Raw genomic sequence first — 22,249 nt, 5'->3', positions numbered from 1 at the left:
GAGTGTGTGTGTGCTATTGACCACTTATGGTCATTAACAAATAAACAAACAATATATATGCAGCTGAGAGAAACAGAAAACAGAAAATTCATATACATGCATCTCTATAATTTAGACTGAAAGTAGACACTTAATAAATCAGCCAAGGTTTGACTGTATAATCCTGAGGGGAAAAAGTTTTTGTGGTTTTTAGAATTACAAAAAAATGAGACTTCTTAATGAATTATTGGAGGAAAGGCTGTCCCAAAACAGGAGCTACATATTGTAATATTGAAATGAAATTGAGAAAACAATTGGTTTAACCTTAAGAAATACTAGATTTGAATTTGAAGGAGAAAAAATAAATTAAAACGAAACACACTAAAAGTCTTTGTGATAGTTTGACAGGAAAATATATTCATTGGCAAGCATCTGGCAGACAACATGTGTCTTCCACTCCACTAAATGTGAAATAAAATGCCTTACACACTCGGGTGCAGTCTGAATTCTAGCATCCCATCGCCTCAGGTAAAGGATGGACGTAAGAGAGACTCAACAACTGTCAGCCTGCTACTGAAAGCGGCACTCAAATGGAAAGACATGGAGTGAAAGGGAGGACATGACAATAAGACAGCATGTAGAAAGTTCCTGGGATCCAATGAATCAGTGGACAAATACAACAATGTGCAAACATTAAAGTCAGTTGCCTGACAATTTGTGCATGTTTAATAATTTGTCTTGGCATGAAGCAATATTCAGTACAAATAGGATTCATTATTCTTTGCAACGGGCATGATAGTAATGTGAGGACTTAGCACAGCAAACTAATTACGTGGAGGTTGAAAAGTACACCAGAGTGCCTTTGATGGATGAAGTAAAGAAGTATTTACATTCTAAAGTAAGTGCCAAGTAATGTAAGCTGCATAACAAAAGGTTTTTAATCGTTAGGACAATTACAATCTCTCAGTGTTGTACAATACAGAGCAGAATGTTGAAAAGAATAAGAATGCAGCTATGAATAATTATTTTTATTTGCATGTAGATGTAGATATTCCTGAGTCACAATTGCACATTCCTGAGCGATATTTTGTCTGAGAAATGCAGAACAGACCATATGACAGTTTTGGATTTTGTTTGTCCAAGTTTGCAATATAATATATGTACATATTAGAGCTATGTTGTGTAATTTTATTTAAAAAAAAACGAATGGCAGATAGGTCATTTTACAATTTAAAAACATTCTTTGTTTTGTTTTCTGAGTGGTTATCATTGTAAGCTGCATATATCTAAATGGTAAACTCATTAGGCATAGCTATGGTAACGTAAGGGGTGGGGCTTAGCAATAATTACAATCAAAAATGTGCCTATATACTAGCATAATATAACATGTTAACATTGTAAATAAAGCATGCTGTTCTCCAGCGTCCATTGATTGTTAAAGTGCTTACAAGGCATGTTGTGTCAAATCACTGTACCTGCATGAGGGGGACTGTGATACTGACCAGTGGCAACACCACCATGCCCTGTGACAAAAAAAGCTCTCAGGGATAGTTTATTTAGATCCTGCTAATAAGTGCGACATAAAATAGATTTCACAAATTTAAATAAAATACAAATCTGTTGTTGCTTATACATTCATTATATATTCTGATATGTGTAGTTACATTCACAAAGGCTCTGGTGGTGGTAGTGGAGGTCTCGCTGGTGGTGGGTGCACACATGGGAGGTGCTGTCTTTCTTGCAGACCAAAGATGTTTGACAGTTGGTTGACTCTGTGCTGTCCCACTGCTGTAACCTCAATCACTTTAATTAAACACCATCTACAGCTGATTAGAGGCTCTTTCAGACTTTCAAAGCCAGTACATCTGACAGAGTTGTTATGATTTCTATTCAGGGGCAATCATTAAAGTCCCTGTCAGCAAATCACAACGTGAGGTAGGAATTCACTGAGGTTTAATGTGGTTTTGGACAAAATATTCTGTGCAACATTAGTTGCCTATTGATATTTAGTGATGTGTCTATAAATATGTATGTCTGCCCAATATCTGAGCGGATCACACCCACCAATCAGGGCAAGCTCCTCTCTTTTATATAGTTTTACAGTGCAACATATTAACATTATAACCAAGAGAAAACAAACAAATCTCAAATGTAGTCACATTTGAAGTTCAATCCTGAGATATCGCAAATGTTGTGCAATGTATGATGCTTTCAGATGATCATTTGGTCATGAAATTCTCCTACACTATGATAAGGTAAGCAATATACCCCAAGCTAAATCTAACTGCCGTTGTCTCATTTGTTGAGCCTTTGTGAAATATAGTATTCCAACCAAATGGTTGTCTAGACAAGTATTATATATAAAATATTCTTATTAAGAAAACAAGGTTTTGGGATTTAATTATAGACAAAAGATAACTTAGTGAGCTGGAAAGTTGTTTTCAGTGTTCACTCACTGTACACTGTAAATATTTAGATTAGTTGGTTAAGCTTGGGAAAAAATGGTTATAGAAAAAGACAACACAAACTAGTGCATGTCATTGTTGACAAATACCAGATATTGTTGGGCTTGGAGACTGAATAAGGCTGAGCAAAAAAGACCCATTGGAAGTTGTTTAAGACATAGTGCTGGCCCATTGTAAGTGCATTGTGTTTTATGGGCGTTACACCTTCTCTGCCTCTTGGAAGGTCTTCACAGACTGTAATGGCAGCTCATCTGAAGTGTCCACTGTGTTGTAATAGGCCTTAGAGTCGTCCTCTCCCTGCTGGTGCTTTGCAAAGTTCACAAAGACCTGGAATACCAAGGAGAAGATGGTCCTTATTAAAGGCAAATGCAAGATAAAAAAAAGTATACTACATAGAGTACTGAACTCTCTACCAATCTCATTTATGCCACCCTATGACTCTAAAACAAACAGAAATAGCAATACAGACAAGGGGCGCATGTGAATGAGTTGCCAGACAAGGGCTATGAAGCATCAAGTAAGCGTCTAGGCTCACACAGTGAATGTCAGTTTGACATCTTTGACCAGCTGAGAAGGAGAATAAAACAATCATTCTTCTCTCTGTGATGCCCGTTTAATGTCAGAAGAAATCAATCCTATGGCGTTCATAAAAGGCTGTGTGTATTTCACTGTGCTGTAAACATCGCTGTAGTCCAGGCTTTTTATTCTCTTACCATTAGCTGTCTGTTGTGATAAAGCTACACAGTTTTTACTCCACAGGAAAAAGAGACTCATATAAAATGATAAGAGCATTGCTTTTTCATTCAAACATTCTCAGTGGCTGCGTGAATAAAAAAGGATATGTGAATAACGGGATTGTATTTAAAAACTCAATGAAAGAAAAATAAATAAAGAAGTCATCCAGACTAATTCCATTAGAAACTACTCAGACTCCCTATGAATTACATCATTTTTCATAGCTACATTGCCAATAAATTAAATGGGACAGACAGTAAATACATGTGAGAGCATAAATGAACAGAAATAAATAATACTGTCCTTTTGTTTTTTGTTGAGCTTTTGTTTTTAAGAAGCTTAGATAATAAAGTGAGAGTAATAAAGATCTATCCTGCCGGCCTTTGAAGCTTTTGTTTTTAATTAGCCAATTTATATAATCTGTCGTCTTATAGTTTTAAGGCATGATAAAGAGAAAAAGTCTAACAATAGTAAATTCCATTTTTCGAACAAAGGAAGGAGGTTTTTCCTCTGATGTATTTAATACAAAATAGTGAGGTTAATAATTAACTTCACTACTATGTAATATCTTGTTGTCTGGTAGCTAAAGTGTGGACAGGAGGCATTTTCTATTGCTCTTGTAATGGGCTATATTAAGTTATATACATTGAAAAATTAATTTGTTTGAGTTAGGTGACAATCAATTCCACTGTTTTGTTTCTGCATTATGTCTGGAGCTTGAGCTTTGAAACAAGTTTTAGAGGTGCTGGTAGCCAGATTGTTTTTTTTTGGACAGGACCGGGCATTGGTCTCCGTGTTACTATGTTGAGGACGGGTCATCAGACATAGTCCTGCTCACAACCTTGATGTTCTGGTGCAAGTCCATTCAGGAAAGTATTATTACAGATGAATAGTTCTAAATTTAACTTTTTTCTTTACCTTGGATACACTTAGTGGGCACAAATACTGTTTTAAAGTCACTTTTGGAAGCAAACCAGCACAAATACAGCCCTACTTTATTTGTTGCCCTCAAGCAGCGGAACAGCTGAAGCTAGAGTTAAATGCAAGCTCAAGGGCTGCTTGGTGGTAGTAATGAGCGGTTCTCTATTCCAACTCAGTTTGAACTAAGGCGTCAGATTGTTTAAACACAGGATTTCACAAAATCAAATTGTTATGCTTCCAGTAAGAATTTGTAGTTCTACATGAGTGGATTATGGTTCTTTGTTCACTCCAAGGTATAACAGGATTTTGCCACTTCATATACTGTATTTTCAAAGCATTAGCAAAATGTTTCCTCCTACAATAAAACTATATTTTATCGGAATTTAGTACCTACATATGTAGAGCTTCCTGACCTCAAAGCTTGTGGAGCTGGGGGCTAGGTGGGTGTAGAAAAAGTAAAGCAGCAGACTATCTTGTAACTAAGGAGCTAGTTATGCCTGCAGAATGCCTGAGGCTAAAGTATGCTTCTGTGTGTGTGATGTCAGACCATCAACAGTGTGTGTCAAGGTCACAGTTGTCAAAGCATCTTATCAGGGGAGAATGAGTAAGAGGATAAGAATGACAGTAGCAACAAATACAGCCTGCACCAATCTCTCTCGGCCTCCGACCCTGCCACTGGCTGATATTGGCTTGATGTGCTGAGGCATGCACAGCATTTCATATTGATAGTTAAGGGTGTATAGTTTCGCAATAGAATTGTAAAAGTCCTCGTTGTAGTTCGCTTTCTGTAAGAATCCTAGAATGGTGATGGTATTTAATTTTGTGACTGAGATGACCATGGTAAATTCATCCCCTGATTTGTGATGTGACTTTCCTCATAATGTACACTTTCTGTATTTAGCCAACCATCCATTCATGGCCTGAACGTCATGCACCAGTGCTGTTGAGTGGCATTTTTAATAACAGATGGATATAGGCATTAATTACATTGCAGAGGGTACATTTGGGTGTTTATTTGATGCACGCTGAGGCAGAACAGAGTAGGGAAAAGATGTGAATCACCCAATTAACCTCTCCTGTATACCAAAGGAATTCTTGCTAAATGTAAAATGGCGCTTTTTACATACACGTCACCTACATAGTTAAGCTCTGCATTTAATACGACACCGACTTTAAAATGTTGTTTAGCGGAGGAAGAATCTGTCTGTTGGTCTAAAAGACGAAAAAATAACTGCACTATGCATTATAAGACATGAGTACATGCCTTGAATGGCATCACAGTATTATTTTACAGTAAAAGACTAAATAATTCACACATTTCTTAAAAGAAAAAGTTTCAACTCATGCATACTACATGTAGCAAAATACTTTTATAAATAATTAAAGCATCAATAGACATTTATATTGGCTTGTAAGCATCATTACACATTATCATTCACCCCTAGTAGATATTTTTTTATCACTCATTTTTTTCTGGGAAATATATTATTTATGCATCTATGTTATGCGTCTATTTTACTATAAATAGGAGGTAATTGGATGGACTGTAAATTACTTCTACAATAGTCCCAGTGTGTGAAAGCATGTTAGCTTCTAATAGGGCAAAGGAATTAAAAACAGGACTGTTCTCTAGCTATAAAAGCTAAGAAGTATTTAATAGGCAGAAAGGGTTTGTGTTACATTAACTCTGAGAAGGGTATAAGTATGAAACTAAAATGTTTGCAAAATATATTGAAGTTAAAAAGTAAACATAGCAAAGTAGCAAACATGTTGCATTCCTTCTACACAACATAGATCCAAAAGACAAGTCAAATTTTCCTTTCAAATACTCCATCTGCTCTACACAGTGTTGGCCATCAGCGTTAACGCGTGAGCTCCAGGCTGTGTGGATCAATATTAATTGTAGTGCAAGACTGGTGTTATACTATAGGTCAAGGCTACTCTCTATAAATCACCAGCTGAAAGGTGACAGTCTGGGTCTCCACTGGTTCTCCCGTCCTCCCCTCTGTGTTTTAATACTATGACCTCCTGATCCACGTATGATTTATTTAGTGACTCCTATCTGGTAAATATTGACCAGTGCTGGATGTGTGGCGAGTTGACGAAAAAGTTAAAACAGACATTACGTAAAGTTGAAGGTAGAAGTATTGGGAGACTTCAATGGTCTGTGAAGTAGAAACAGGGTTCTGTTAAAAGTCCGTACAAACCAAACTGACTGTAAACTACACTAGGTTAAAACATTTAGTTTTTAATAAATTCCTTTCCGGTCTTTGTGGTGGGCTTATTGGTTAAAGGGCATATTCTACTTAAATAATGCCGCAAAAAGTGATGGTTTTATCTTAAATTAAGGGTTATGCACAGGGGGATCATGTTGATAATTAAATTAAACGTTCTTGGTGTTCTTCATATCATGTTATTTGATTTAAAGAAAAATAGGGCAAAATTCACATCAGGGCCACATTCACATCTTTGTCAGGACATTTTCTTTTTAAATCCAAGAAGAGGCGCCCCCATGGTAGAGTGGACCGATGACCTTTCTCTACCCCTCAGAGGTCATCCTTACCCCCCACCTGGTCTTCTGCTGCTGAGCTAATGGCTAAGACCAGACACACTCACAATCACCTCTGAGCGCCTGATTGCATCAGGTCCCTGGGGCCATTTGGAAAACACAAGGTGAAGCCAGTGTGTAACGTGCAAGGCTCAGTTTATCTCACCAATCAGGGGGTCTAGCTAAAGCACTTGGGCTGGAATGAAAAAAGAAAACTGGCAGGTGGAGCTTTTTATACATTTATAAAAAAAAACTCAGTCCAGATTCTTGATCAATACTGGGAACTGTCGGCTGAACTATCTTGGCTACACAAACCAAGTGTAGTCCTCATTGGTCAGTCTGACAACCTAAATGGGAGAGGACAACGTGTGGGCAATGATAGATCTTTAAAATTTTATCCTGGACTGAGCAGACGTGCATTAACTGAGAGCACTTAGAATCCTGAATGCATTAACTGATGAGCTAATGATCTGTTAAACTGAGCTGGCACTCCACAGAATTACAGTTGGACAACAGAACGTGGCCCGGGGATACTCTACAGTCAGCCTAAATTTTGTCCATGTCAGAGGCAAGATTTGGATTCAAATTGTGCACCCCATGCTACTGTACAAGCTGAAATCAGCAAAAACTGATGTTGTGCTCTCAAGAATGTATTATTAACTCCACTTCTATGCTCAACTCAACTTTTATTTTTTTTCAAACAACTTTCCCAACTAGGTTCACAGGCACTCCATCACTGGTAGTCAGCACCAACTCTACGCCTTGAACAAACCTTTGGAAACAATCACGTATCTACAATTTAGGCTACTAATACCAAAGGAAAAGCTGACATGTTAAACACATTATGGAGCCTGTGTGTCATTTCTTTTTTCCTGTGTGAGTTTGTTTTTTGCTCTTTTTAGAACCTGCCAGGTTCCCAGTGCAGAGCCATCACTGGGAAATTGAGCATGGACCCTGTGTGGTAAGCCTTGTGAACAAGTTTAGCAAATAAATTGCTACCATTTCTGACGGTAGAGATGAAGATCAAAAGATTGGAATAACAGCATTGCTGGCTGGTGTAGTAGTTACAATGAATAGAGAGGTAGAGATTTCCATTGATTGATTTTAACCTAACCTTGGAGCATGACACTATAGAGACTATATTCACCTCTAGAAATGTCATCTGATGCAGACAGAATGTGGACCTGGGGCTAATTACCTACTTCATGCAATAAGTTGAAATATACAGTATGTTTTCCTACCCTAAATATTTACATTAATCAAGGTGCGGTCTAACATTTCACTTACATCTCTCAATTGAGAGCAAATGTTATAGAAGTATATGGGTAGAAGCTAAGCCATTATCAAATAGTTTGAGCCTTACCTGATCCAGCGTGGTCTGGGACACAGCGTAGTCTTCCACACCCAGCCTCTGCTGATGACTGGTGAACTGGCTGAATATGTTGGCCAAAGCTCCCTGTATGTACGGTAGCTGATACTGCAGTGTGTTGTGATGCTTCTCCTTCAGGATACTGCCAGGGAAGGACTGCTGGACAAAGTCCTCAACTGGCTTCAATGCAGGAGGAGAGCCACCAACCCTCACAATTACTGTGTAGCCATCTCCGAATCTAGAATAAAAGGCCACAATTAAGCTTTTAGTACAAAAACAGAAGTGCAAACAAGCATGCCAGTGCCAAATTGCTCACGGCTGGTCTTCTAAATAATGAACTTTTATTTTCTCCTGTTGTCACGGCATGGTGCACTAGATGAAAGCGTCAAGATGGGAAGCAAAAGACATGACAAACTATAATTGGTCTCATATTCCTCACCATTTCAAGCTTCCTGGATGTGGTGAGCAAGAGAAGCAGGTGAGTCACAAGCAGTTGGAAGCAAAAGCAGCTACAACAAAATTGCAACAATGTCACCAGCTGATGGACACACTTCTTCAACTAATAGTAGGTTTCAACACACTCTCCTGCACCAAAAAAGAAAGCATCAATTTGAGTCAAGCAAAAAAGCCCAAACAGGTGAAACAGAAATTGCTTTTTTGAAAAGGGTGGATATTAGCTAAGAAGCCTTTGCATGCTCATATCAACTTAAGGAAAAAAGGATTAAAAGCAACGTACCTTGTTTTGAATAGGTTATGTAATAATTATTTAGGCCTGCTAGCCACTTAGCTTTATCTGACAACCAATAAATTACGTGGGATCACTAAACAGAGACAGATTTGTGCTGGAGACTCTATTTTGAACATTCAGCACCCAACTCTGCAGATCCCCTTAGCTCTATTTGGTGTTTAAGCCCTACAGCTGCTATGCTACATGACCCGCATCAAACAGCAGACAGACAAAGATAGCCACTACAGTAGGTTGTGAACAGGTTGGAGCATTAAGCACCTGACGAGCCAGACATTACACCCAAACGTTGGTGGAGACCAAACAAAGCTAAAAGGAGAGTCAATACTGGATTTACACTGACGAGCCGCCAAAAAGAACATTTCAAATCAATGTAAATATTCCTCAGGTTCTGCTAGATGTGTAAACAGCAGACTGTATGCTAACAATGAAAAGGTGGGATATGTCAATAGTATTTACAGCTTGTTCTGTTGCCATCAAGTTACACAAAAAAAATCTGTTCTTGTTGCCTTGAACATATTAGCTCTGTCTGAAGAATCTTTTACAAAACCTTCTACGTTATTGATAGTATATGATAAGTAATGCAGATAGAATATAACTGCTTTAACAGCAACAGTTTAGAAAATAAGTTGACATGCTCAACTCGTAAAACTTTACAAAATGAACAATATTCCTAGACATGACATATTGTCACAGATGAAAATACACCACAGCTAAGCTCTAAAGCTAATTAGCATTCTACATCTTCCCAGTTGTATGCTACGTCTTGTGAGCACCAAATAAGAGTCTGTGCCTTGTTATTCTGTCGTTAGCACTCTTATGACCCATTGTTTTCTGCCTAATTAATTCCCTAATGTTGGATTTACTCATGGAAATGTCCATTGTGGGCTAGTACAGAGCAACATGCAATGAGAGTCAGAGTCTCCCTTAGTGACAATTAGACATATTGTGAATAAACTGCAGGCCCACACAATCCCAAAAGGAGTGAGATAGGAAGTGAAGCTCTGCGCTGCTACTGAGACACACAATGAACGGACCCCATGGGTAGCAGAGTCCCTTTGTTTAAAAACATGACTGCTTGAAGTTGACAAGCCACAGTGCAAGAATAGTGTAACTTTGCATTAATTGCACAGTTTATGGGAATGCTTATCTAATATTCATTTCCATTAGAAATGAATAAGTGTCTTTTTAATGCTACTTTTAGAATCATGCTTAGGCACATGGACTGGCAGGTCTGAACCTTGCTTAATTAGAATTTTCTTGCATTATGATTAGATATGCCAACACACAGCTCGTGATCAGATGTCAGATGTACAATTTATGGACATCTACAGGAGCTGGCTCTGCGTTATCATTCTAATGTTGCTCCATGACCTCGTACTCTTACCACATGGTGTACAACAAAGATTACAAAGACTGAGGTGGGAAAATCAACAAGTCTTGTTAGGATTTGGGTGTTTGTTAGCATTAATACCACAGTGTACGAAAATGTTCAGAAGAAAACTAACAATGTTTAAATTTTCAAACATTTAAATTACAATGTTACAAAGGGAATAAAACATCAAAATGACACACACAAATGCAGCAACTACTGAAGAATTTCCATTTTATGATGCAAATGAGCAAATAGCATGCTATCCACAACCACAACTATATCAAGCCTACTATATAGGGATGATATGAGAACTGTGCCTACACTGTGATCTCCTCAGGAGCTGCGCACCATGAGTGATCAAAAGCATCCCCATGAACCTCTAAGACATTTTATGTAGTACACATCATGTGGATTAAACTATGGGTGCCCTGCAAGTATCACCATGTTAGCGCGTCATTAAGCAGCAGCCCTTTAGACAGACCTTCAACCATTTCAGATTATAAACTCCACACTGACCAGCTCAAAGTGCAAATGGAAAAGCAGGATTGTTATGATCATCAGAGGAACAGGGGTCTCAACGACTCTGGTATTATAACATAAAATAAATTGTAGCAGTGCTATGCCCTTCTTTAAGAGGCTCCCTTTAGTTAGTATCCAAACTAATTTGTTATTTTCATGAATACATTCCATCCTAATATAATTACGATTCACATGTGCCACTGAAATTAGGCAGAAACGGACTCAGGGATATTATACAGCAGGACTTGGTACTTGTCAAGGTAATATGCACTTTTGATCATTTCAGAGGGAAAACACATGCACACCTACATTGGTAAGGTGCTCAGTCTAAAATACTGTAGTTCTGAAATTATATTTCAAATCTCCAATTAAAATCTGCTTTGAATTGCACACGCACATTTCTCATTGTGTAAAGATGCATCAATTTCTGATGAACAGATGATACAGTCTGTAATCAGACGCAACCACCACCATAACATCACAGCCATCCTCACACATCAAGCTTAATTTATCATCCAATCAAGACTGTGACCATAATCCCCCTATGTTTATTATAGCTTCAGGCTCAGGAAATGTGCTGTCCAAAGACTGCCAAGCTCAGCCAAGAGGCAAAAATATTTTTTGCAAAAAAATCCAATAAGGCCAGGAGGTATTGTGGCTAAAGGGTTTGGCGAAATGGTTTGGGGCATACGTGGGTAATGAAATGCTGCTTGTCAGTGACAGTAAAAGGGCTTATCATTTAGCTTCCCCTCATTCTATCTCCCCGCCTAGCTTACTTTTATTTCCTTTCTGTCTGCAGCTACACAAGGGCTTCAGGCACCACTTTGGGAAAAATATCTTTCTTTTATGTTCATAATTTTTTTTTACTCTGCCTCACATATTCACAACAAGTTATTTTAACTTTGATACACTGTCTGTTTTGGCTCTCCTCAAATAAAATCTGCCTGTGTAGGGAAAGGAAGGCTTATGAAGTTATATACAGTATATATAGTTGTACGTAGGCTCTGGACTGTAGCCTACGCCGTTGTGAGCATTTATATATGTGCTCTGATGTGCCTGCGTCACTCCGCAATTACATCGCCAAAACCGATAGTTGGCAGGGGGGTTTCCATGCCACTGAGTTTTATCATGTGCTTCAAAACAATGGTGGCTGAAACCAAGCAGATCGCTTGAATCGCAGAATGGAGTTGGAGCTAACAAATGTTGAACAACAGTTTCTTTTACTTACCCCCAAAAAAACATACAGTAGAAGATGTCGGAGGAGATGGTCTGTACCACCATTGAACAAATTACAGTAAGGCAGATAAGAAGAAGGGTGAATTTTCTTTGTGTAACATGTAATTACATTTCTGGGGAGGTGCACGTCAGGCTATTCAATGCACAAGTAAAGACTGGCCTTTAGATATTGTTAAGCAAAACAAAGCGCAGCAAGCTTAAAACAATTAACTTTTAACTGCCAATTGGTGATTTTAAAGCTAAAAGAAAGACCTTTGCAATTTAGGGCTGAATGTGGCATAGAAAAAAAATAATGAATGGATTATGTAAAGTCATGACTGCACCACATTGCCACAACTAATCCTTTTCATATTATTTTATATTAGAGATATGATACAGCAGCTCAACACAGCGTGGCAGAGACACTGTACTGTCTGTGCTGCAGTTCTCTTTTCTACATTTTCGTTATTCTGCCTCGATCCTTTTCTCCACCCAAATCTGCTAGAACGCCGTTCGTCCATGTAATTTAAAACAAACAACAGCCAGACACAGATAAGGGCATGACAGGCAGAAAATAATTCTGCTGCCTTCCTTCATCTGAGGGAGTCTAGAAAGGTCACCCTCGTCATTGTCAAACCTTGCATTTGTGTCCGCAGGGGGGAGGGCGGACGCGGGGCATGAGGTCACAGTGTTGCTTGGGTGGTCTGAAGCTTTGATCAGGCAGGAAGTTATCCAAAAAGCGTCTTTACTTCCTGGAGGGGGAGCTAACGACGCTCTAGGCAGAGGCTCCATAGGCAGTGTGAGGATAGATGAATGGATAGAGGAATAGATAGGGATCCTTTGTCCAACAAGAAAAGACGTAAAGAAAATGGATGCATTAAACTGTATTTTAGTTCACTTAAAAAAAATTATTTCTGAAAATCAGCTAGTCTCTAACAATTTAACAAGTTTTCAGTGTGAGTTATGGTTAGCCTTCAAGTAATGATGAACTTTCAAAGTGAGATCATGAGCAGTTAAAGTAACTTAGAATAAATCTTAAGCGTGAAGTTCTTGCTTTACCTTGGAAATAGTGGTTTAGCATTAGCAGTTAAATGCAAACGGTAGCTTAAGATAAAAGGTGGCAATTAAACCTTCAGCGAAGATTATTGCATTCAAATAAAACTATTAAACCTGTCCTTAGTGAGTTTTCAGCGATAAGTAGTGGCAGTTTGCTTGTATGTAAAGACATATTTACAAGGTGTTTGCATGCAACATTGTGCTTCAAAAGTAATCTCACATGAAGGCCATCATCTGGCCTGTAAAATTATTACTACTCGGTTTTCAAACATTCACAGTTCACCTAATAAAAAGCCTTTGAGCCACAAACCAATTTGTGCAGACCTTGAAGGATCAAATGTTGATTCCGATGCTTCCCTCAGTTGTAAGCACAAAAATAAGCTATAATAAATCTAATGTATATTTCTGCATAAAAGTTTCTCACCAGTTATGGGTATTTGGTACGAGTTTGTATATTTTGAGGGCAGACAGCTCACTCGATATGTACAGTACATATACAATACACCATCTGTCTGTCAATGTTCTAGCAGTCTTAATTACACCTACATTTCTCATGCATCGTAAACCGTAAAGAGAATTATTTTGTCATTCATCTCTGCTAGTGACACACACTTAAATGCCGTAAACTATTTAGTTAATGGCACACCTGCAGAGCTGACGCAGAGTGAGTGGGAAGGAGTTTATTGGACTTCTCAACGTCAACTTTAGGGGGATTGATCCAAACTTTTAGACACCACTCTTGTAAAAACTCTCCAGCGCCCACACCACATTACCTTAATGCATTAAAGGCACTTTACCCTCCACTTTTATATCATGACGTGCTTTAGGCAAGGAGAAAATAAGACTCCAGGCTATGGTGTGTACTTACTGCGGGTACTCTAGGAAGAGGGGATGTGAATGATATCAATCAGTGAAAAATCCTGCATTGGCTAGCGGGTGTCCTCTCTAACTGACAAGATTATAGGGGAGCTTTGAAGCTGCTTTTATTGGTTCCTCCACTTCATTTGGGTTTACTTAACACCTGGGAGCTTTCACACCAGCCCACTGCTGTACTAAAGCACTTTTTACAGCCTCTTGCACATTTTTTTTTAAAAACTTATTTATTTCTCCTCTTCTCTGTCAGCCTTTCATAAATTCCTGGAAGTGTGATTGATTTGATGGACTCAAAATCCGGATAGGTAGGGAGGATGTTTTTCACAGCCATGGAGGACGATAATAAAGGGGCTTCTCAAAATGGCCGACCTACTGCTCAGAATTCACCACCCAAACCAATTCCTCAGCCCGTCCCACACTGCCGACTAACTTTCTAGCAGTTTAAATGGGCTATTTTGGCTCATTTGAGGCTTGATTGATATACAGAGGCGGGGTTGTTAAAGTAGCAAAAGGACATCTGAGTGATAAAGACAAGGTCAACAATGAACTAAAGGGGGCAGCACTAACAAGCACTTGGATAGCTGCGTTGGATGCCTTGCCACCTGAGAGTACCAGAGGGAAGAATAAATAAGGGTAATATGGTGAGAGGTTTTGAAGGAGATGAGTCGGGAGAGGAGGCGATGGCGGAGCGAGGGCTGCGAATGTGGGACGGTGAGCAATAGGGGGTCAAAATGTGAGAGCTGCCCCCGCGGCGAGATTCTGCACTCCTTTCATGGGCTTGTGATGAAAAAGAGATGGGGGAGGGGGTGCAGGCGGAAGAAGGGGCACCCCCCAGCCTTGCAGGTCAGCCCCTCACACCGTGTGACGATGGCGTACACCACCTGCCTCTTTCGGCATTCTTCCCCCTAATACTTCAACCCCTGCTGTCTGATGGAACTCTTCCCATCTGCAAACTGGCAACAGCTTGGGCATTTGTGAAAATCAGCCCCTCCATTCCCACATTATGGATTCAGATGTGGAGACAAACACAAAATATGAAATGTTTCTCTGCAAAGCTGGATCCTCAAAACAACCTAAATAGTGGTAGATAACATGCTAAGCAGAGGGTAGGAGTGTGTGTGTGTGGAGGGGCGGAAGCGACATGGCAGCACAAACATGTGGCTGGATAGTGACGAGAAAAGAAAACAGAGAAGACAGTCCTTAATTGCCTTTTCGGTCATTAACAGGGTCCCACACCTCATGAAACATTAATTACACCAAGCGCTGAGGAGATAGGGATGCTTAATTAGAAATTATTCACTGCGTGGCAAGAACTGAGAGATAGCATTTCAGCAGCATGTAAATTGTCCGTGTGAGATCTAAAATAAGCACGGCAAAAATCGGTGTAGACGTCATGCTTATCTGACTTTCTCTCAGTTTACTGTCTTGTGAAGTGTGATTCCCTTTTACCTGATAGCATGTTAAGTGAAGTAGGACATGTGTTAACCCTCTGTTCTCCTCCCTTGTTTGCTGCTTCTTCCCTCCTCCCCCATTGCTTCCACAACTCTCACCTCTCCTATACCTCCTGTGTGGTTCATAAATTATTTACACCACAAGCTCATTCCCCTACAGACAGGCTGTAATTGACACAGAGAATCTGTCAATTACCCTAACATCTGGGATGGGCTGATTGGTACATCACTCTCCCACTTTAGCCCTACGCCACACCACTGTCCCTCGATCTCACTCTTTTTAAGCCCCATTTACAATCTACCTCTCTCTCTCCACAATGAGACAGTGGCCAATAATATGACATTAACGCTCTTGATGTGAAATACCCTTGACACTATTGCCCCCTCCTTGCAGTTCCAGGCGAATCCCCTAATCCCCGTCACAACTTTAAAAATGGTCTGCTCCTCCCTTCATCCCAGGTGTATTGATCTTTCTCTCCACCACATATTCCTGTCGTGTGTGTAGCTCTTGTGTGAGTGTGGAATGTCCTTCCTCTTACAAGATCACAAAATAGAGTGGTAATAATGTCATCGGACTCTACCTAAGGTAATGGATCGGTCTCACTGTTGCATGCAGGGCTCGGGGCATAAGTGCTGGCTCTGGGAAATGTCAGATGAATATCAGAGAGCAGGTCTGAGTGCTAAGAGTTAGGGGCATGGAATATCTGTTATGGAGACATAGCAAAAAGCATTAAGGGACATGCACAAAGCCTATTAAGGATGTGCATAATGACAGGGATGGTGGAAATAGAATTTATGGGTCTGTGGAGAAACAAATAGAGATAATGGTGAAAGACTTGGGACACTAACCTGACAGTCTGCACATTTTCCTCATATAAAGACCTTTTAATGTGAAATCAATACAATCATGGTCATGTTGTAGATGTCTACACTAAATGTACACCAAAATATATGGGGCATATATAGTATGTCGGCGTATTAAGACAAGAAGCTTCCTGGTAGGCAAAACAAATGAATACATTATCATTACATAGCCAGTGAAACATGAAACCATATAGAAAGGAGAGGTGCATATCATATTAAAGGCACAGTCCTACATTTTGGGATGCAAACTTTATATGTTTTCTTGCTAATGGTGAGATGAGAACATTGATGACATTATCATGTGCACTAAATATGAAGCTAAGGCAAGCAGCTGGTTAACATAGCTTTGCATGAAGACTGGAAACAGGCTTTACTCTGTCATCACCTACCAACACCTCTAAAGGATTCAGAAGAACACATTATACCTTGTGTGTTTTAGCCATACAAAAAAGTGTAAAACATGCCAGGCTAGCTGTTTCTCCGTTTCCAGTCTTTATGCAAAGCTAAGCTAAGCTAAGCTAACTGGCGTCTGCTGTAGCCTCTTGGCAAGAAAGAGAATTCCAAAGATTCCACTAAAACTGCAAACTTTTTGATAAATTATCTTCCTCTTTGTGTATCTCCCAAATATGTATAGCTGCAGCAATACATCATAAAATAAATGCATTCTTTCCCTTTTCTTTCTTGAAAAACCTGAATTATTTTCTTATTGCCAACACACAGGGTCTTACGTTGTGTTTATATGCAATATAAATAACAGAACACCTTAGTGGAAGACAGATTTCTTTCATCTCAAAAAGATTTTTTTTTCTTGGTGTAACGAACACAGTTGTAAAAGAAGGACACTTACCGGCTCTTCAAATGCTGAATGCTCCCGAGGCACTTGAAGCGGCCGTTGACCATGATGGCCATGCGTGTGCACAGTGCTTCACACTCCTCCATACTGTCAAAACAAAGAAGGTGACGGGGGTTTCAAACATGAGGATACAAGGGTCTTTACCTACTAGCCTGGCTCAACGGATGTTCATTGCTGGGATAAAGCCTGATATGTGGCGTGTGATGTCTATCCCCTCTGGCCATGTCTGCTATCGGGGCTTAACGCCACCCAGGATGATTGCTGTTGTTTTAAATAAATACAAACAAGCCAGAGCATTTTTCCCTACTACCCCAGAATGGATAGGTTGTGTAGCCAGACCATACTCCATCACCGACACAGCGCTGCAGAGACAGTTCTGGCAATACAGGACTACTTCCTCACCAGATGAAAGACAATGACATCGTAAAAATGTTTTTTTTAGCATAATGATTTTTGTAACGTCTGTTTTGTAATGTTTGTTACCCATTCAAATGCTAAAATATTCTGTATTCAAGGCTAAACCATTTATCACAGATGCTTTTTTTATTTTTTATAAAGGGTAAAACTCAATTTTAGACTGTGCCAACTCACATTATTTTGCTGTTGAAGATCTCTACTTATTTACAGAGACTTTGTTTCTCAATTACAGTTAAAGTTTGAATTAGAGCATTTTTACATGTCTACTTTGACACCTTAAATGGACGACAAATTTGGTAATTAGAGAGAGAGGAAGGGACCATCTGTAGTTCTTATTTTCTCATTTTTTCTCTTTCGGCTTTGGGCTGGAGCAGGAGTCATTTGTAGTTGAGGCAAAACCTGTGAAGCCTTTCTGAGAAATGGTGCAATTAGGATTATGACTTTGTAAAACCTGGTGAATCGGCCACCTAACAAAACACAACCACCTGGTCATGCCATGGATGATTGGATGCAGCTCAGCCACATTGCCTTGGACAACAACAAATGCTTTTATTTCTCCATGAAGGGAAAACATGTAATGAGGTTAATATATTCCAAATGAGACAACAGCACATATTATTCACATGCACTGCCAGGGGCACAAATTATTCAAAAACCCAAGCAATTTGGGAAATGGTCAAATGAATGACTAAATAAATGTTCCATATCGACTTGGGCCATCAAGTTTTAGGTTTTGGAAGAAATTAGGCATTTCATATTTTTCTACTCACTCAAAACCATGCCCCAACAGGCCAACACTACAGAAGAAAAAGTTGGGACTAACTCTGCTCCAGGAAGTCTAGGATAATGAAAAGACTCCAGCACTGATATCGACAGTTTCCCTTTTTATGGAGGAAAAAAGCACCAGTCAGTCAATATGCCCTCATGCTTCATGAAAGCTTTATAGCAGCCAGTTTGTTTCTGGCAGCCAATATTAACTGCCACGTAGGAAACAATACATTACAACTAAAGTGTAACTCTAATCAATTATATTTACAATATTTTTTGCTCATTTCATGGTTTGGTTGCTCAGCTATCCCTGGTGAAGAGTCAAACTATTTTGACTTCTTCTTATCGAGGGGAAAAGTGAATCCATTAGAGAAACTCAATAGATAAAGAGTGATGTTGCACCTGTGTGATGTGAGGATGACTGAGCGTCCCTCTTTAATGACACTCAAGATGCAGTCCCACAGGAAGCGTCGGGCTTTGGGGTCCATCCCAGTGGTTGGCTCATCCTGCAATAAATGTCATCACTTTAAAACAGTTTCCATTGTATTCTGCCTCAGCACATCATTTAAGAAAGTAGGATGTCATAATATACCATTTACACCAAAAATTTACTTTAAACAGATAACTTAATGATACATGATGAGTTGTTTACAGAGACATACAAATGAGTGGAAAATACAACAAAAACCTGAATACTGGTAGATGTGTGTAGAAACAAAGGAGAAGCAATAAGCCACAGAAAGCAGTCATCACATCTCAACCCAACTGAACAATTATGGATTTTTGGACTGACGTGTAAGACGGCACTCTCTAACACCATCAAGAAAAACATAAAAAAGGAAAATTTTTTGAATAATGGTGTTCCAATCTGTCCAGTAAAGGCCCAGAGACTTGTCCAATGTAAGCCAAGGTGCATTGGAGCTGTTCTGGCAGCTTGTGCTCAACAAAGTCATTATTAAGACACTTGTTTTGTCACCCTTATGTGTGTGTTTACATAATGTACACGTGTGGGAGTGCTAGAAGTGTAAGGAGACATATAAAACATACCTAGGTAAAGTCTGGGTGAAATCTGAGTAAACCTGCATGTATACATAATGTAGACCCATACTGAAGCAATCTCCAACATAGCACATCACACACTCAGAGTCTCAGTGACTTGCTGTTTCTTCTTCCTCAGGGCTAGTCTGTTCGTGCATGATTAGAGAGTGACAGTACTCAGTCCATTGGCTGGTTTCATTCCAGGACTGGTTCTCTTTCACTAGCAGAATCCTACAAATCCCATGGGGTATTTCCATTGCTGTGCCCAATGTGTCCCTGTGCAACTCCCTGGGCTAGCACACAATAGTGAAACTGACCCAGACAACCCATTATCCCACTGCCTCAAAGGAAAGGCTAGCCTGGCTCAGGCGCGTAAATAAGTAGGTTTGGAATAGTGTAGCTCGATAGGCTAAGTAGCACTGAGCCAGAAAACAGACACGATTGGAAAAATGATTCATTACCTGGCTCAAATTGTTCTCAGCAGCATAATCTCATGGGTTGCTTCAAATCATGCAAAGTAATGCCTTTTACAACAGTTTACAGGCAGTAAATCAAATATCAATTAGGTTGCAAATTTTATGACATTTGTGGGTATAAAGTGACATTTAAATCTATTTTATAATATTACTGTATATAACTGCTTTATTAGACCATGTGATGTGGTGGCTGGGACGTGGAATAACAAGTAACAATGACAATTTATATTTTGGTGAGCCCCCACAGGGAAAGTGATTTAAGGTCATTAAAGTTTGTCCCTCATAATAACACGGACACAACTTCCTAATGCACATTAAAGCCGCTTAATTGAAAGCATGCAATGCAGTGTATTCTGAGTCATGCCTTCATTAATCTTCCATCAGTGAGGAAATGCTTTTGCCCTCAGTTTTAAGTCCTGATAAATAGGAATTTAATACGTGCAAACACAGTTGTGTGTGCTCAACGTTTTCCAAAAGGAATTGGTTCTTTCTTGAAAAAACATGAATTTAAACATGACCAGTGAGTCACTTCTGAAAAATACACCCTTCTCTTATTTAGTGAGGATTTTCCAGATTGATCCAAAACCTGTTTTTATACTAACTTTTGAAAGCATGAGTTATCCCATGTTCTTACTACAGCCAAGTCTCTGTGTGCTTGTTAAGAGAAAAAGAACTGATCTGCTGTAACCCATCTGCACAGCATCAATATTGATTTAAAGTATTACACTCTTAAGTCTTAATAAAACAGCAGCGTATCACATTTCACCATGTACATTACATCAATAAGGAAGGATGTAGCTCACCAGGAAAATCACTGGAGGACAACCGATCAGGGCCATTGCTGTAGAAAGTTTGCGTTTGTTCCCACCGCTGTAGGTTCCTGCTGGCTTGTTGGAATATTTGACCAGGCCCAATTTTTGGATCCCCCACTCGGCCACCTTTTGAATAGAGAAAATAAGTGACCAAACCAATTATGGTGTCAAGAAGAATGTTCACAAAAACCTCATCGTCAGATTTTCCATGATGAATATTTTGATATTTTGACTTGGCTCGCCCATGTACTTAAGCTATGTGGTTTTCAAGGACAAGGCATGACAGCTGGCATCACTGTAAGACCTTATTCACAGACTGCTAAGATACTTTCTCCATGCTGTTTTAATAACGTCTCGTCAAACACCAGCAATAGGGAACATCGCCAAAGTGCACAATATTGCCAGGTCTCAAAGGACATATTTAAGTGTCACAATTACATGCAGGCTGTGGCACCTGCATTTAACTTCCAGTACATTTCTTGAACAAAATGTACATGAGGACACTTCTGTTTACAGAATATGCAAATATGACTACACAAGGGCTCAATTTGGATTGAGAATTGTCACCAAAAAAGACGCAACAGGCCACAGCAAAATTAAAAGTTATGTTAGCTTCGCAGAACAGGGTCCCTGCACACCGCAGCTAAAAGATCAATGCCCTGGCACCGGGTCTGAGGCCTATGGTTGCTGCCAGCCTCTTCCTCTTTTGATCTTCTTGTTGTAGAAGCAGGGGGTGCGAGAGGAGTGCGGGAAGGCTGCATAGGGCCGGACACACCACTGGGCATGGTGAATAATGTAGAGCCATAACCCACAGCTGCTGCTTTTCCACCACCGGCCATTTTTCATTATGTATGGCTTCTCCCATTGAGGTTATCTATCACTTAGACATATACCTCAGCTTGCCCTACATGCATTCTACTTGAAGTATTTTGATGGTACAAATAAAAATAAAACATTCTGAGAACAAATAAACATGTCTTGGAGTAGTCCAAAATTTCAGTTTCTTCATTTTTTTTTACTTATTTTTTTAAATATACCAATTACGAGAGCTTGACAACTAATCTACATTTATGCCATTTATGGTAAAGATATAGTGCTTCACAACATCACTCGTGAGTAAAACAAGTTAACCCAGTTTTAAAAATGTGCAAGGACAAAGAATGTATGGAAGAATATAATGGTTACCATGGTGATCTCTTTTTCTGGTACCCCTCGTAGCCTGGCGTAAAACTCCAGATGCTCTCGACCAGTCAGCAGCTCATTAATAGCATCAAACTGGGGACAATAGCCCAGGTTCTGGTGCACGTCCCTCATTTCTGTTCTTATGCTGGGAAAGAGAACATATTAGAGATTAGAGATTTGACAATGGATGTCATTAATTATTGAAATCACAGCTCTAAAGGTAATGCCTTAGCAAGACAGAGGTTTTATGTCAAACATACAATGAGAACAGGTAGAAGGCCAAGAAGCACACACACCATTTATGTTGCCTATTGTATTTTGAAGAGAACTGAGATTGAAACCGATTTGTTTGGAAGGATTCATTACATTTTACCCAATACCTTGATAAGAAAAGAAAGTCGGAGCGGAGAGTGTCAAGGCCTTTGTGTCTCTTTGAAACTCTTCCAAACATATACAGACCAGCAGAGTCTCATCTCACATTCTGTACTCGTGGTCTTGAGTGTCGAAAACAAAAACGCAAACAAACTTAAAGCACCCGTATTATCCTCATTTTCAGGTTCATAATTGTATTTTGAAGTTGTACCAGAA

General features: G+C 39.4%; 1 protein-coding gene across 7 annotated transcripts in view; it reads right to left on the bottom strand.

The window, feature by feature from the left end:
• Nucleotides 1–689: 689 nt before the first annotated feature.
• The window catches only part of LOC116707246 (phospholipid-transporting ATPase ABCA1), a 198,336-nt gene continuing 176,776 nt past the window's right edge, over nt 690–22,249 (bottom strand). For all 7 annotated transcript variants that reach the window (XM_032544513.1, XM_032544514.1, XM_032544515.1 and 4 more), the window contains 6 exons: nt 21,665–21,806; nt 20,471–20,605; nt 18,556–18,659; nt 16,963–17,055; nt 8,012–8,255; nt 690–2,771 (listed from right to left, as the gene is read on the bottom strand). In XM_032544513.1, the coding sequence (XP_032400404.1) occupies nt 2,643–2,771; nt 8,012–8,255; nt 16,963–17,055; nt 18,556–18,659; nt 20,471–20,605; nt 21,665–21,806 (847 nt within the window). In that variant the 3' untranslated portion in view covers nt 690–2,642. The remainder of the gene's footprint in view (nt 2,772–8,011; nt 8,256–16,962; nt 17,056–18,555; nt 18,660–20,470; nt 20,606–21,664; nt 21,807–22,249) is intronic.

The sequence above is a fragment of the Etheostoma spectabile genome, chromosome 19 (assembly GCF_008692095.1).
Source record: "Etheostoma spectabile isolate EspeVRDwgs_2016 chromosome 19, UIUC_Espe_1.0, whole genome shotgun sequence".
Lineage (NCBI taxonomy): Eukaryota > Metazoa > Chordata > Actinopteri > Perciformes > Percidae > Etheostoma > Etheostoma spectabile.
The sequence above is the reverse complement of the archived record's forward strand: the minus strand, read 5'-3'. Positions and strand labels throughout refer to the sequence as shown.